The sequence below is a fragment of the Neolamprologus multifasciatus genome, chromosome 3 (assembly GCF_963576455.1).
Source record: "Neolamprologus multifasciatus chromosome 3, fNeoMul1.2, whole genome shotgun sequence".
In the NCBI taxonomy this organism is placed as follows: Eukaryota; Metazoa; Chordata; class Actinopteri; order Cichliformes; family Cichlidae; genus Neolamprologus; species Neolamprologus multifasciatus.
The window spans coordinates 27173903-27189594 of NC_140441.1; the positions used below are offsets into that span (position 1 = coordinate 27173903).

Below are 15692 nucleotides of genomic sequence, written 5' to 3' on the forward strand. Positions count from 1 at the left end.
TTGATTTATTTATTAAGAGCTATTTATTTGCCCATGAGTAAGCTAATAATGTTGGTTGAAGCTAAGAGAAGCAGTCAACATAAAAAGTAATAGCGCTGTTTTGACAGCACCCTCTTCCTTGTCAGAGTGCGCAAAATGCAGCGATTGATTTAAAATTGATTACGATTACGATTGAGTTATAATCCAAAAAGTAGCTTTAATAATACTGAAAGAAACAAGAGAAGAAGGTAAAATATTCCCTCCAAACCAAACTTATAAATTCGAAACGAGCAAATCAGTCGTGCATGATTACATTGCTCCGCCCATCAAAAAGTCACCTGAGTGAATATATCACCTATCGTAATTTAATGGACTGACAATTGTCGGTTGGAAAACTGTTACATATCACCCAACCTTCGTCTCCAGAATGAATTTCATCATATGTGTTACACATGTGTGTAAAATACATGTTATTTTAACATGTGTGGGTTTTTTCCATCCCTTTGACAATCATGGATTTTCTTGAAACTATATCAAGTCTAAAACACTTTATCCTCTGATTAACTGATGCAAGCATTTTTAATTTAATATGATTAAACATTGAATCAGATCTAAATCCCTATAACTATTACAATCAATCAATTATAACTATAAACATGCTCCTATAGCATAACAGAAACACGGGTTCACTTAGGGGTCAAACACTCATGGGCAATGATTTTTTTCTGCACATACTATTTTGGGCTTTTCCCTGTACGTGTATCTGACATGCCTCCCGCTTGTGAAATATTTAATCTTCAGAACCTCTTTAACTGTCCCGAAAGTGGACTGTGAAGAATGTTCACAGCAAAAATGCATAATTAACATCGTCAGAGTTGAACCCTTCAGATGCATTTTTTAAATTTCCATGATATTTTAGATATGGTTGGACATATAAGAGTTCTATAATAATAAATAAGAGTTAGATATTCAGCCTCAGACTTTTCTACTTAACACTTCTAGAACTTATTGCTCTGTAGGGCAGGACATGGTGACTATAAACAGCCTGCCTGTTTGGCTAAAGTCAAGTTACATCTTGGCAGGCTTGATTGTTTGTAGAATGAATGGCATGATACGAATCATTGGTTTTATGGCTTTTCTTTCATTTCTTTGACACTGTAACAGTTTCTCTGTAGCAAGTATTAAGCCTAAATCAATTTGTCTGTCGTAGACTGGCAGAGCACAGTAGAAATTATTATTAGCAGACTAAACAGAGGGGAAAAGGCAGTAACCACAGAGCGAGCATTTGACATTTGAGCAATTTCAATAGTGGCAGTCAGGCATTGCATACTTCACAGGGCGCGCACAAACACATGAATAGAGTTCATACCTGACTAACACAACATTCTGGCTATGAATGAATGTTTGTTCCAGCCTTACGTAGTCAGCTTGATCACCAATGAGCTGGAGGGGAGTCAGCATAGCTGAGCATAGAGACACGACAGGACTCAGGGAGGTGACCACAAATGCCACACACACTGACAAAAAGAGAGAGAACAAGAGCAACCATGACAGTGTCCACTGATTAGCTGGTGTTACGACCCGGCTCAAAAGCTGCAACATAAAAACAGGAGATGAATACCAGAGTGTTAGTAAGAAGAGGTTTTATCTTAAAATGGAATAGCAGGCTGGCTGAACCGGCTGGTGCCACCAAGGCAAAGACTAGTGAGCTCCCTGAAAAGCCTGCCTCAGGTATGCTTTCATCCACACCTGACTAGGTGTGGCCAATTAGCACCAGCTCAACACATTGAGGAGATAAAAGCATACCTGAGGCAGGCTTTCCAGGGCGCTCACTAGTCTTTGCCTTGGTGGCACCAGCCAGTTCAGACAGTAGGCTATGGCATAGCAGGCTGGCTGAAATGGCTAGTGCAGAGGAGTGTAACAGCTGGTGAAAATATGCTTTTCTAGCATGCTTAAAGATATAATTTTTAGATGTAAATAACAACAGTATGACTACCTTTTGAACAGTATTTACTTTAGATGGTCTATCAAAGTTGGAGAAATCAATTCTCAGACTTTCAGTTTAACACTTCTTGGACTTACTGCTCTGCAGGGCAGGACATGATAGCCATAAAATACAGGTAATTCCAGCTTGGATAAAGTCATGCCATGTTTTGCCAAGTTTCTTTGTTTGTCTGTGGAAAGAATTGCATGATGTGTGTCAATGGTTTTCCTTTCATTTCTTTACAAGTATTTAATTTATTGGTATTGGGCCAAAAATAGTTGATCCTATGATTAACTGATACAAACATTTTTTTGTAGCTTTTGATTAAACATTTAATAGCCATGTGTTAATTATTATGAATAATTGTGTTGTTTAGCTAGATTTTTGAAAGAAATCCATTTATAAAGTCTCTGTATTATTTTAGGAAGTTTACTCTTGTATAGCAAGAATTCTGGTGGCATTTTACTGTTTGTTTACAATGAACTGAATAAATGATACAGGCATACAAACAAAAAAGGACAGTAGCACGAGCCAACCAGAACCATCACTGCTCATGTTGTGTCTTTTAATGAATGTGCTGGACAACACTACACAGCATTGTCTTTGGGATGGAGGAAGAGTAACATTTGTGTGAGAAAGAGCACACAAAACTTAAATGATCCTATAAAGATTATGTATTAGAAAATAAAGAGTTACATTTGAATATGCTGTGTGTTGACATGCATGTGTATCGGTGAAGCTGTTAGTTTCCAGTCCGTATTTAGAGTGGGCGTGGGAGAAGATTGAAAAGCTGATGAGCTTTTGAGCTGTCTGCGAGCTTGGTCTAATGAGTCATTTCAATTAAACTTCCTGTTTGAAGAGGCAAGCAGGCGTCAGCACATTTTACAGTCGCACATACACTTTGTTATGCTGTATTTTACAGTTTTCCCATAGAAATAAGACCATTTCTCACAATCAGATTATACAGATCTTCTATAGAGCTTCTGCCATTTGACACTTCTGACGTTGTTAAACTAAGTATCCAGTGTCTTCAGTCAGCAAAGGAGGCAAATCTTAATAATCTCCCTGAGTGTCCACATACTGCTATTCTTTGACATGACCAAAGCCCTGGAGTAACAAGGGGCTCTGGACATGAGGATGGCTTTTGTTCATATGGGTTCACTACTTATATAACAGTTCAACTGAAGACGAAGATATGATGTATTTCCTGTTATGCATTTCCAAATCTGAACAATAATTTGTTATTCAGTCACTCTGCATCTGCTTTCATGCCATTTGTTACACATTAGAGAGCTTTGTTGTATTCAAAGTAGGTGTCATAAATAACAATACACCGTCACGTCCGCCTGGTTAAGCTGGGAGAGGATAACCGGTCGGTTCGCACTGCAGCTAAAAAAAAACATTCAAGAAGAAAAGCAGCTACGACAAGCCGGCCGAACAGGTAAGAGACCGGAATTTTACCTTCAAAGTAATTGTGAAAGAACGGCTCTTAATTTAAACAAATTCAGAAGCATCATTTTTAGCTGTGGTTGCTCAATCTTGACATGAAAGAGCGATCAAAGGACAATAACAACGGGAAATTAAACAGGTGCTATCAAATTGTTGTTATTATTATTATTATTATTATTATTATTATTATTATTATTATTACATTCTTGACTTTTTAAATGGCCGTGAGGTCGAAGGCACTCTTAAGCCGTGAATTTTGGTGTTATTTGGGTTTCAAGTGGACGGAACAAGAATCGCATGTGCAGAAAATCCTCTTATTTTGAAAATCCTCAGACCGGCCGACCTGTCACAGGTGAGTGAGACTCAGAGCTAATTATAAACGCCACTACAGTAGGTCCAGAGGAGCTGCTGCGTTTAAATGTAACAGAAAGTTGATTGTGTAAAGGATAACTCACACAGGTGAGGAAACACATACCGGTTCACCTTCAACATCAAAAAATTAACCAGTTTTGCTCATCATGAGGGAAGATGCGGCTGTGAGTATTAAAGAATTTCAAATAAATAGCGAATATTTATGCAAGCTATGCAAGCTAATTAGAATGTGCAGGCTGACGCTTTGAGGAGGTTTAAAACGTTCCATTGTCAGAAACTGCAGCTTCATTGTTGGTAATCAGTTACTTTGATTTGTTTGAATATTGTAGGAAAATATCGAGGGAGTGGACGAACACGGAGAGGCGACAACATCGGAAGCTGCATCTGGAGAGAGACGACGTGTGAGTACTTAAAAGTGCACTACTCAATGAACCACTCAAAAGATATTACAGTTTTCACATTATGTCCTCAGACTGGTAAACACTCTCTCTTCATGGTTTCATGTGTCATCGCCAGTTTCCCTGTACTGCTGCTGGCATGTTGTGTTGTTTTTGTTGAGGCAAACGAACTAGATTGACATACCCAGAATATCAAGATGCCTCCTGTCATGCGTGCCTTTTTGCACAGCAAAGCTAATTTTTGTGCGATCACTGCTGTTGGACTCTTCTCAATCACAAACATACATTGATTCATTTAATTTCTAGACACGAGATTCTACAGGAGGAGTAGACTTTCATTTTAAAGTAGATGTTGCGTAACTTTATGTCATGCAACAGTCTAGTCTAAAAGTAAAGCTGCTTTTAAGCCTCTACATACTGTATGTACTGTGAATTAAAAGTAAAAGAAGAACCTTCTGCAGGAATACATCCTTAAGTCTCAGAAAGTTACATGTAGCTATTTTGTTTAGATAATCGTCATCATTTTAACTGCAATCTGAAAATATTCCATTGATACCAAACTATCACTGGTATTGTACTCGCTGGCTCACAACAAAGAAAAGCGGACCATAATCCATGCATGTTATCTTTACAGAGTATTGCGGAACTGCAGAATATGCTGAAAAGAGATCCCCAGAATCCTGTCCATAATCGGTACAAGGTGAGCAGACACACAAATGCACGCTCTTGCTTTCTATCTACAATCCATACTTTCTTTGGAGGAAGACGCGAGGGGGGTGTCAGAATTTCAGGTTGTCTAAAAATTTTGACTTAATAAATAAAGTTTGGTGTGTTGTTTTTTTTTTTGTTTTTTTGTTATTTTCTCCAAAGTTTAAAAGAGAAAGCCACAATTTGTGACAACCTGAAATTCTGACTAATGAATGGCAAAAACAAAACAAGACACAGAGGGTAGAAAGCAGTTTTTCACTTTCACGGAACTGCAGGTTATGTAAAATTTTTGCATGTGCCTCTGTCATACTTGTGAGTTATGGTTTAAACGGCACCAAAATATGAGTTTGTGTTTAATGGACAGGTGTGGAAGTGCATGTCACATGCCTGGAAAAGTGCATTTACTGATTAGCATGTCAGGCAACAAACACATGATACGTCCTGATAATGTCATTATGTAAACACTTCCCTCTAGAAATCTTTTTTTAGTGTCAGTGACTTTTTGCCCACAGGGTGGTGAGTGGTCAGATGTGACTGACAACGTTGAACCACAGGTGAGTTTGTGTTAATTCAAACTCATCTTTGTGTTTTTATAAGTCCTCCTCTTCTGTCTGTGTCACAGGTTAAAGCTGCACCCTTTGTCTAATCACGCTGTTGTCAAGAGATCTTGTCTGACTGGACTTTTCTATTAATAAAGTGCCTTGTCAGCATGTTGTAGCGTTTAATCTTAGACTGTCATTAAAAGAAGCATTTCTTAGCGATGCTTTCCAAATAACTTTTTACGAGAGGCACTATTCTGGTTTAGTCCATTGAAATATTAAGAAAAGATCACTTATGGGCAATACTGAAGCAACTAAAGTTAAACTTGGCATAAATACTACCCTGTCACCATGAAACAATCTGTGTAATTGTTTGAGGAACATTTCCTGTTAAGCCCTGAGATGTTTTTGCATGACATGACTAAAATCACTTTCTTTTCTCTCCTTTTAAAAGAGGAATGGAGTCAATGGGAGTTCTTCCAGGATGAACCCTTTCTATGCATATTACTTGGTATGTATATTACACTGATTTCATGCTTTTAAACCCAGATGACAACATCACGTTTTTGTTTTATAGTTTTTTGTTTTTTTTAAAGAATAATCTTGTGCTCCACTATCAGGAAAACAAAGGTGACATAACAGAGGACAAAAGAAAGAAAACTTCGGAGAGCCTCGACTGTGATTCCCTTTTTGTGTCTCCACCTGACTTTCAGAGCTCTCCTCCGGATCTTCCCTCTGAAAATAGGACTGAGGAAAATGGAGGCATGTTTTCTAAACCCAAGAACAACCTGTTCAAAAGCCAAAATGACAACAATGACCAAGACCTCTTCCACAGATCAGCACCAAGTCATAATGCAACTGTTAATGGTTTTCATGATGTGACCCTGAACTCTCCAAACTTATTTAAAGCAACTCCGGCTCAGGCGCAGAACCTCTCTAAGAGTTTTCCGTCCAGAAGCTCTGACCTCTTTAAAGGCGAAGAGGACGATCTTTTCCAGGCTGATAAAAAGGAAGATTTATTCGAAACTGCATGGGCTAAGAAGGCGGACCCTTTTGATAAACCTGCCAGTACATTTGTAGACCCATTCACATCTCCTTTAAATAAGGAGGATGATTTGTTCCAGACTCCAAAATCTACTGTGGCAAATCAATTTTATACTGCCACTGAGAAGGCGGATGATCTGTTTCAGTCACCACAGCCATTTTACACGGCCCCAACCAAAGAAACTGATTTATTTCAGGCAGATTCAACAAAGAAAGACAAACAAGATACTAAAGAGAAGGAACTTGTTGGCTTGTCTTTTAAAGAAAATTTGAGTGTGTTTTCCACTTCATCGACGAATTCAGTTGATCCATTCGCAAGCCCGATCGCAAAGGATTTATTCCAAGATGTCTCCAGTTTGGATGACCCATTTGGTTCCACTCCCTTTACAAAATATGACCCTTTCCAGGATGTTTTTAGTGGGACCCCAGACATTTTTCGGCGACTTCCATCACAGAGAAGGGCCTCCAAAAATATTGCCTCAGATTCTTCATACTCTTCTCTTAACAGTCCTTCAGAATTGAAATTGGATGTGCCAGACGCATCATCTTCACATGTATTTAAAAAATCAAAAGCTCCGCCACCAGTTCCACCAAAGCCTTTCCAAAAGCCACAAGAGATTACCTTGACAACTCCTCGGGGAACCAAGCATGACATTCTTCAGCCGACCCCCATCATTCAGGCCGGGGATCTGTCTGACTCACCAGGCCAATCTCCAAGTAGAATGAGCAACGTATGTAACAACCATCATTCATTATCTGTACATTCAAGTGTGCTGTGATGAAGTTCCCTTTGTGCAGTAGGTTGTATATCAGCAGCAAAGTTTAACTCTGATTTATACGACATGCGCCTGATAGCTTCTTTTATAATCAATTTCGCAGATGCAGTCTTTTAAACGTCCGCCGAAACCGCTTCCTCGAACTCGACATCGAAGGCCAGAACGGCCACCACAGCCAGAAAAGCCACTAAAACCAGAAATGGCACCACAGTTGGAATCCCCTGTAGGCTAAAAACTAAGTTTCCTCTTGTTGAGCTGACAAATATGCTGGATTTACTTTGCTTTTAACTGCCTTCTTTGTCTCCTTGCTGCTGTGTTTAGAGTGCACCTGAACCAAGCGTACCGAAGGTCTCTCCCAAACCATCCTTCAAAAATCTAAAACCGATTACTCGCCGTAAACAAAAAACTCCGGTACGCCATGGGGTTCAAATTTCAAATTTATGTGGCTAATTGGTTTGCACATAAGAAGAGCTTAAAACAGTAGTTTTTTTATGATGCTCTGAATAGGAAATGTTATTTTTATAAATATTTATTTATTATAATTGTGCAGGAAATTAAACCAGTGGAGCCTGAGAACTATGTTGTCTTTGAAGACATCCTGTTTATTGGGCAGGTAAGTTTCATTAATCAAATATGAGACTTTGATCACAAATTTTCCAGAGATTGTGATAAAGATGAGGACTTTCTACAGAAAGACCAAGGCGACACTGTTTATGAGATCCTATGGAAATGTTGGATGGAATGAACATTAAGACACCTTTACTACTGGATAATGTCAGTTGGCTTAATATGCATTACATATAAAGATACAAGACCAGTGAAGTCAAATTTTACCCTTATGACTACCAATCTATCAGATTCAAGGCAGTTTGTCTATTGGAAAATGTTATTATCGAATGATGAACTGATGCTGTATATTGGCCTGATGGTAAAGAGAGACCATCTGAAATGGAAGCCAAACCTCACTGGGTGCAGGAATGTACTCTGTTTAGGGTGGATATGCATACTAAAACTAAATGGCACCACCACTGCGTCACATAAGCTCTTCTGCTGTTGTTCCACAAACACATATTGTAACATGAATTATTACAAGAGGGTGGGCAACTGGCAATATAAAGATCTGTTTTATTAACATCTTAAAACAGGAAAGGTGTGTGGAAGACTGGCCTGATGACAGTCCTCAGCTAGACCCAAACTTCAAACCTGTAAGAACACATTTCTTAAAATTGACCTTGGAGAACATCATGAACTCATGTCTATGCAAAATTATGCTAAAAACATTCAAGCTACTAAACCTGTGATATTTTTTCCCCTAGTCAGGAACACTGAGACTGCGAAGGGAGTCGCTGAAGGTCAGACACGTTCGTTATTTGACTAGCTTTTATTTATTTTATTTTTTTAATCGTTATTTTAAACCAAAAAGTAGCTAAAAGTCCAAAATATTTTCTTTAGGCAATGGCCGATTCTGATGGAGGAAGTAGTGAAGATGGGAGTCACAGCAAGAGCAAGGTATCATCGATCTCATTTTATTCATTGTTACACATTCCCGGCCGTTCTACATCCATATGTCTTGCATGTAGCTTCACATCCAGTATTTCTTCTAGAAAAAGAACAAGGCATTCAGAATGTCCCACTTGTCCAGGAGAGGGTCAAAGGTACGCTACCAAAAACAGTTTCCCTGCTTCTTTCTGTGTGACTGTTTGTCATTTTAATGCCAAGGATTCTCACTTTTTAGAGCAAGTCTCCTGATGACATAAATAATGGGAAGAGCAACACGCTCACGAGTAAATCGTCCAAGGTAACACTAGATTGTCCAAATTCTCTGTGGTTGTGCAATATTAAAGGATAAAACTGGAAAAAAATGGGAAAACATAATTCTAGGAAGAACAAATAAAATGATCAATGCTTTAAGAAATGGTTCAAGTGGGAAACATTCCTGTGTCTCGGGTGATCTGTAAACCACTACACTCCCAATAGTTTAGAATTTCCTTAAAGTTTTATAGTTAAAGTAATAAATATTAATAAAACCTGGGCATGCCATTTCGCTTCACCATAAAGTTGGTCATTATTAGATTCCTAGCGAACACACTAATTTAAAAGTGTCGTTCTTATTTTCAGGAACAGTTTTCAGAGCTGCACATGTCTGCAGAAGAGCTTGAAGATAACAAGGAGATGGACTACAAAGTATAGATTATGTTCCTCCCTCTTCTAACATTTCAGTAGAATTCATAACTTTGTTCATTAACAGTATGTTTTTATTACCAGAAGAAAATTGTGAAGCCAAAGGTTGGTCACCTGTTTAGGAGACCATCTGCCAATTCCCCTGTGCAGGAGGAAAAGGACTTGAATGGACATTCACCTTATGCATCAAAGGTAGGTTGTGTGAATGTGTAGTTGGTATGGATACATGAATTTCAACCAATTTTTGTGTAAATGTTTTGAGTTGCTGCCATGTGATTGGGGCCTGATATTTGCATTAACAATGGATAATGTGCATTTTACAGGGGGCAGCTTTGGAGCCAAGTAGTGGTGAAGAGGGGGAAGAAGGGGAAACTCACGGAGAGGTTCATGCTCTGAAATTTGTTTGCTTTTGTTATGCTTATGATAAATAACAGAGTCTGCAGACTGCTGTGCATTTTAAGAAATATGGTCTTTTCTCTCTCCAGAAAACCAAAAAGTTATTGAAAGTGAAGTTTGTGCCACGCAGAGGATTCGTCATTGTTCCAGTTAAGGTATTACACACACATTTAAATTTCAGCTTTTACTGCTTTGTAAGTAAAAATCATGTAATTTGCAAAAAAACAGTTTAAAAAAATGCAAAAATGTTTTAAACCATTTTCTCTTCAGACAAACGATGATTCAAAGGGAGCTCATGGTTATACACCTCATAAAGGCTCAAAGGTAGGAGTGTGTAAACTAGGACTCCTGTAGTTTGGACGTTGCATGTGATGTTGCTCAAATGTGGTATGAAGGCATATCACATTCTTGAAATTGTTGTTTTTCCATGTAGGAGAAATCACATGACGGAGCTTTTGGTGCACATGGCTACACACCTGATAAGAAGGTAACAGTCAGATTTGGCTTGCATAAACCTGTCTTCTATAACTCAGTGTCCTGTTTATAACCAGTTTGCTCACCCTTTAAAAAGGGCGAAGCAACAGAGTTAGTATGGTTTTGTTTTTAAGCACTTTTTATAGTAGAATGAAAATAAGTAAATAGGTACATAAAAAAAAAAGATGTATTCTTAACTGACCTAATTGTGATTATTTATAATATGTTTAGTTTTTGTAATGAATTACTATTATTGATTACATTCCATATTAATTACTATTTAGAAGCCTTGTAGTTTGAAATGGTATTTGATGTAAGCCTTGTAATCACTCTGCCCACCAATATTGTCATATTGTGACATTAACATCAGAACTGATAAATTAAATTATCACATGGATGGGAAATTCAAATTGCAAGCTTACCAGGAGTTGTACCAATGAAAAGGGAAATATTTTCTTCTATCTTACTATAATACATGGAATCTGTTTGCCTGCAATTAAGAGTTGCGCAATAAAATTTGACAAACATATTTTGGCTCCTTGAAAATGATCTCCATCACGTTATGTCTTCATGTTGCCAAGCAATCACCTACCTACCAACGGGCTTAAACTGTACTCTTTATAGCATTGTATGATATTAAATTTCACAACGCTAAGATGTTGTTTATAGCCACAAAATTAGGATGATGCCTCCTATGACACGTGTTGTTGCCTAGCAACACTGGACTAAAATCACAGACCAAATAATACTGCGCCATGAGCATGTACTAGTGTTATTGAATGCATGAGTTAAATGTGACTCAAGGAACCCACCTTAAATCTTAATAGACAAGTTTGCTTTGTTTTGATTAGCCGTCTTTCATTTCATACTTTAGAGATGATTGTGTCCTCGAAAGTTTAAAAAGATTATTGGATTATGCAAACTTACGTTATTGGTTTTCTCTGAAGGGGAAAAATACGCCTTCTGTATCGCCTTTAGTAGCTTTTGTATGCTTTGTGAATGACTTGTCCTCAGCAGGATTTAGTTACAGCTTTAAGGGTGAATTCATAACAGATTGAATATTCAGGAATTTTGTTATAATATTTTTGCTCTGAGTAATACTATCTGGATTCAGGATGGTGAGTAATGAGTTTTTGATTTCTGATTTTCATAAAGTTTCTTCTTTTCTTAATCTGATAAAGACGAGCTGGTGTGCAGACGAGCTAGAAAGTGAAGAGCTAAATGAAATGGAGGACTGCAAACCGGTATTTTAGATTTAGATTTTTTAATTTAAAATTTCTCAAATTTGTGTTTTGTAACATTACCATTAAAATCTTTGAAACAAGGTATGATGCAACAAAAAGACACTTGGACACTCTTTTATTTATTTTTTGCCGAGTGACTTGGAAATTGATTCTGATCTATTCGTGCTGTTAAATACATCTTTGTGCCGTCACCATGACAAATAAAATTGTTTTTTCCCTGCTAGAAAAAATCGAAACCGAAACCTCCCCTTCCTGTGCCACGAAAAGCTAAGACAGCCAATGGACAGAGTGAACTAATCGGATTCAGCTACCACACACCCCAGCATGCATCAAGTGTATGTTTATCTTACAATCATTAGCATAACACACTATTGCTAACACTTATTGAGCTTTGGGTTTCCTTTATTTACTTCCTGCTTCTGCAGAATGTGTTTGCTGAGGACTACATGACAGACAGAGATTTCACGAGTCCTGGAGAGATGTATGATGAAGATAAACAGGATGAAGTGGACTTCTACAAACCGGTACTCATTTCACTTCGATTTACTTCTACTGCTTTCTTTTGCCATCATGTAATATATGACTGAAAAATACTTATTTTTTCTCCCCTGCCAACAGAAAAAGACCTCAAAACTTCAAAAGTTGCCCAAAAAAGTCCCCAAAAAACTGAAACATAAGGTTTGCTAAACTTTGCAGGAGTTTTTCTTATTGCCGTCTGGTCTTCAGGTACAAGACCGCATCATTACTCTGTCTGTTTTTATAGAACAAAGCCACACATGCAGAGAGTGAAGATCCACCAGGAGCTAGTGACTACCTATCAGAGGCTGCAAGGGTGAGTTCACGGCTTTTAACATGGAAAAAAAAACCCTAAATGTTACAAAAGTACTTTGACTTATACAGCAATGAATAGTCTGTCCATAATCCTTATCTAATCACACCAGTATTGATGTCCTAATAAGAACCATTTACATCCCCTCAGGTTATTCTGGAATGTGATACACATTCTTGACTTGGCTTTGAGTTTGATAACTTTAGGCTCAGTTAAAACATTTTCCATTGAATCATCTTCATGGAGAATTCTACCTTTAAATAATCTTTAAATTAACAATGCTGTCATGATAAACTTTGAACACATATCCGTGCTGGGTACAGAATTGTTACCAGTTTTACTATTTTACACTAATAACTCTGTTCTAAGCTTGATTTAGTAAATGAAGAGTGTGCTGTGATAGAACCGAAGCCTAAAACAGGATCAAACAAACTGTTCTGAGTGATTTCCTTTCCTTTCCTTAAGGACATTTTGTCGTTATTCATACATGGCAAACTTTAGTTTCTCAGTCGTCGGCTGCTTTTTGACAATGAAATGTTTTGTTCCTCACTGCTGCCTTCGTTCTGTTTCTCTCTGAACCACATTCCTTTGACATGCAGCCAGACTGGATTAGTTGCATAGTCTGACACACCAATTACAACTTGATATGTGCAAGGGCTCAGCTAATGCTATGTTTTGATAAGTCATGTGTGCTGCAGAGACTTGTTGACGCATTCACTGGTTTGTTTTTGGTCATGTCCACCCCTCCTTTCCAATTTAGGCAGAGTGGCGGGCTGCTCAGATGGATGAGCAGGCTTTGGCAGATAATGAGAATGAAGATGAGGATGGGGTCAGTTTTTGTTTTTTGTTCTTTTTTTTAAACACTGCAGATACTATTTTAAACAGGCTTGTTTACTGATCTTTCAAGTAAACTGTCACGCTTCATTTTCACAGGACACTGATAGTTTGATGGAGTGGTGGAACACAGTGGAGCGTGAGTCACAATCAGACTTGTTCACATTCAAATAAAGGAAGCTAACACTTTGACATATCTTCAAAGCTTAAATAACACCTCTTGCTTGTTTTCCATTACAGAATGGGACGAGGTGGCATCAGACGATGAGGAGATAGTCATGAAAGATGACTCAAAGTACGTGCAGTAATTTGCAGCTTGATACCAGAAGTTAATGTTGTGGTAATCTGTCATTCAGTAAATAAGTAGTAACCCCTCCTTTTTAAAATATTTTTTTCTAGGCAAATGGGAAATGGGTGCAGTGCTTATTTTGGGTTTTTTCTTTGTTTTTTTTTAAATGTTCAAAAATGTGTGGAAATACAGTAGATAAGGTGACCTAGTTTCTAATGTGATTGAAAGTTAATTATCAGGTATGGGCCACCTTTATTCCTTATAATAGACTGAACTCTCATAATGAAGCTTTCTTATAAAAGTGCTTCTTTGCTCTGTTCCCTGTCATTTTGATCCCATTGATGTCATTTTGATTTTAAGGACACATTACATGCCATGCAGATGGAATTCTTTTATAAGTTGTTCTGAATCATTTTGGTGGTGCAAAATTATGCCTGGAAAAAAATAGCATTGCCTGTCAAATCTATGATATTGGTTCACTTACATTCTGGCTAAACTGGAAGCCAGGAAAATTGGCCTCTTCAGGCAGGGTCAGCAGACAAGCTGATGGGATCCCAGATGTTATTTTATCAAGAATCCGATTTTAACTCGCTGCTTCCAATTCTCTGCTTTGGCTCTCAATTACTTCCCAGGTCGTTCACCATATTGGCAGACAAGGTTCATCGAGGCCTGCGTGTATTCAACAAGGTCTTCACAGAGCGTGCCGAGGTCCTTTGGCAGGACATCATCAAGCTCCACGCCATTGCTGACGACATCAACGAGTTCCACCAGAAAGCCAAGATTGCTGGCATCACTGGTGGCACCACCACAGCTGTGGGCGGTGTGACAGCTATTGCTGGTTTAGCTCTGGCACCCTTCACTTTTGGCGTCTCTCTGATAATTACAGCTGTAGGTGTGGGTGTGGCGACAGCTGGAGGAATAACTTCGGCCTCTGCAGCCATCTCGGACAATGTTAACAACATGCAGGACCAGAAAAAGGTAAGCTGCAGTTTTATAAAGGGCAGTGCTGTAGATTCTCAGAGCAGTGTTTTTACTTTTCATTTGAGGATTTAATGCAACTTTTTTTGTAAAAGTTAAAACTGAATATCACGTCTCATCTCGTGCTTGAACCTGCCTTTGTCTTTTCTGACTCTCTTTAGGTTGAGATAGTGCTGCAAGAGTATGAGACTCACCTGCTGGACATCAACAAAATCCTCCACTTTGTCAATGAGGGCTTGTACAAACTGCGAGGCCATCCGTTTCTCAGGTCTGGCACCCAGCATTACTCAGAGGACTGGGAGATCCGCAAGGCCGTCCAAATAATAAGCTTGGTCGACTCCCCCGTGATGCGAGCGACGGAAATAACTGACGGAGCGGTGGCCTCAGTGCAAGGACTCTTTGAAGGCATGGATAAGTTCTTCACCAAGGACTCCAGGGAGCTGAAGAAAAGCTGCAAGAAGGAGATGGTAGCTAGACTAAAAGAAGTTGCAGCGGTGCTCAATGACACAATAGTGGAACTTAACACCTTCAGAGAGGAGCTTCAGGAGGCCACTGGAAGTATTTGAGCAACTCCAGCACATTGCTACTCATCTATAAAAGATTACCAACACCCTCTCCTGGCTCACTGATGGAACTGTTGATTCATTTTGCACCTGCCATTAAATATGAAGTTTCAGATTGGTTTATTCTATTCGAGGTACTTCGAGTAAATTACAACTGTGCTGCAAGGAATGCAACACATGTGACACTTGTAATGGTCACTTTGGCTGCAGACAGTACAATGCAGTTTCATGATTGACATTCCTGCCACACGTATTAAAATGTTTGCAGTGGAAGTATTAGTAGTATTGTTTGGTAAATTTTACTCTCGCAACTATTTTTTTTTTTTTTTTAATTATCTGTAAGAAAAACTTTAGAAGAGCTGAACTCATTTTAGATGTTTATAGAGAAAATGTGACAGTGCTTCATATTCACAATCAAAGAAATGTTTGGGTAATTGTAATTTATTGAATATGTTAATTTATTTTTAATATATCATTGTACTGCTCTCCTAAAAACAAGCCTAAAATTTATGAAGAGAAATAACCCATTTGCATGCGCATTATGATTATTTTTTTATTATAATTTTTTATACTGGTGATGTGTCACTATAATGCAGCTTTTTACTGGTATTTTTTTTTGTTTGTTGTTGAATTATATTACATGGCATGGATTTGA

General features: G+C 38.2%; 1 protein-coding gene across 4 annotated transcripts; it reads left to right on the forward strand.

The window, feature by feature from the left end:
* The first annotated feature begins 3755 nt into the window (after positions 1–3755).
* Positions 3756–15186, forward strand: LOC146522370 (uncharacterized). Of its 4 annotated transcripts, none has more exons than XM_085140868.1 (30): positions 3757–3948; positions 4114–4185; positions 4817–4882; positions 5403–5444; positions 5884–5940; positions 6026–7204; positions 7353–7472; positions 7571–7660; positions 7800–7862; positions 8395–8454; positions 8566–8601; positions 8702–8758; positions 8854–8904; positions 8985–9047; positions 9368–9433; positions 9515–9622; positions 9754–9813; positions 9916–9981; positions 10097–10150; positions 10260–10313; positions 11482–11544; positions 11769–11879; positions 11970–12068; positions 12163–12222; positions 12308–12376; positions 13134–13202; positions 13307–13346; positions 13448–13502; positions 14129–14474; positions 14636–15186. In XM_085140868.1, the coding sequence occupies exons 1-30, from the start codon at positions 3931–3933 to the stop codon at positions 15038–15040; spliced, it is 3699 nt and encodes a 1232-aa protein (XP_084996994.1). In that variant the 5' UTR covers positions 3757–3930; the 3' UTR covers positions 15041–15186. The 4 variants fall into 4 exon arrangements, with proteins under 4 accessions (XP_084997009.1, XP_084996994.1, XP_084997000.1 ...); XM_085140874.1 differs by having other exon boundaries at positions 3758–3948; positions 6050–7204; XM_085140891.1 differs by having other exon boundaries at positions 3782–3871.
* The last annotated feature ends 506 nt before the right edge of the window (positions 15187–15692 follow it).

Coding starts and splice junctions, on each gene's coding strand:
- LOC146522370 (XM_085140868.1), top strand. Junction 7,863..8,394: donor ACATCCTGTTTATTGGGCAG/GTAAGTTTCATT, acceptor ATCTTAAAACAG/GAAAGGTGTGTGGAAGACTG. Junction 8,455..8,565: donor TAGACCCAAACTTCAAACCT/GTAAGAACACAT, acceptor TTTTTCCCCTAG/TCAGGAACACTGAGACTGCG.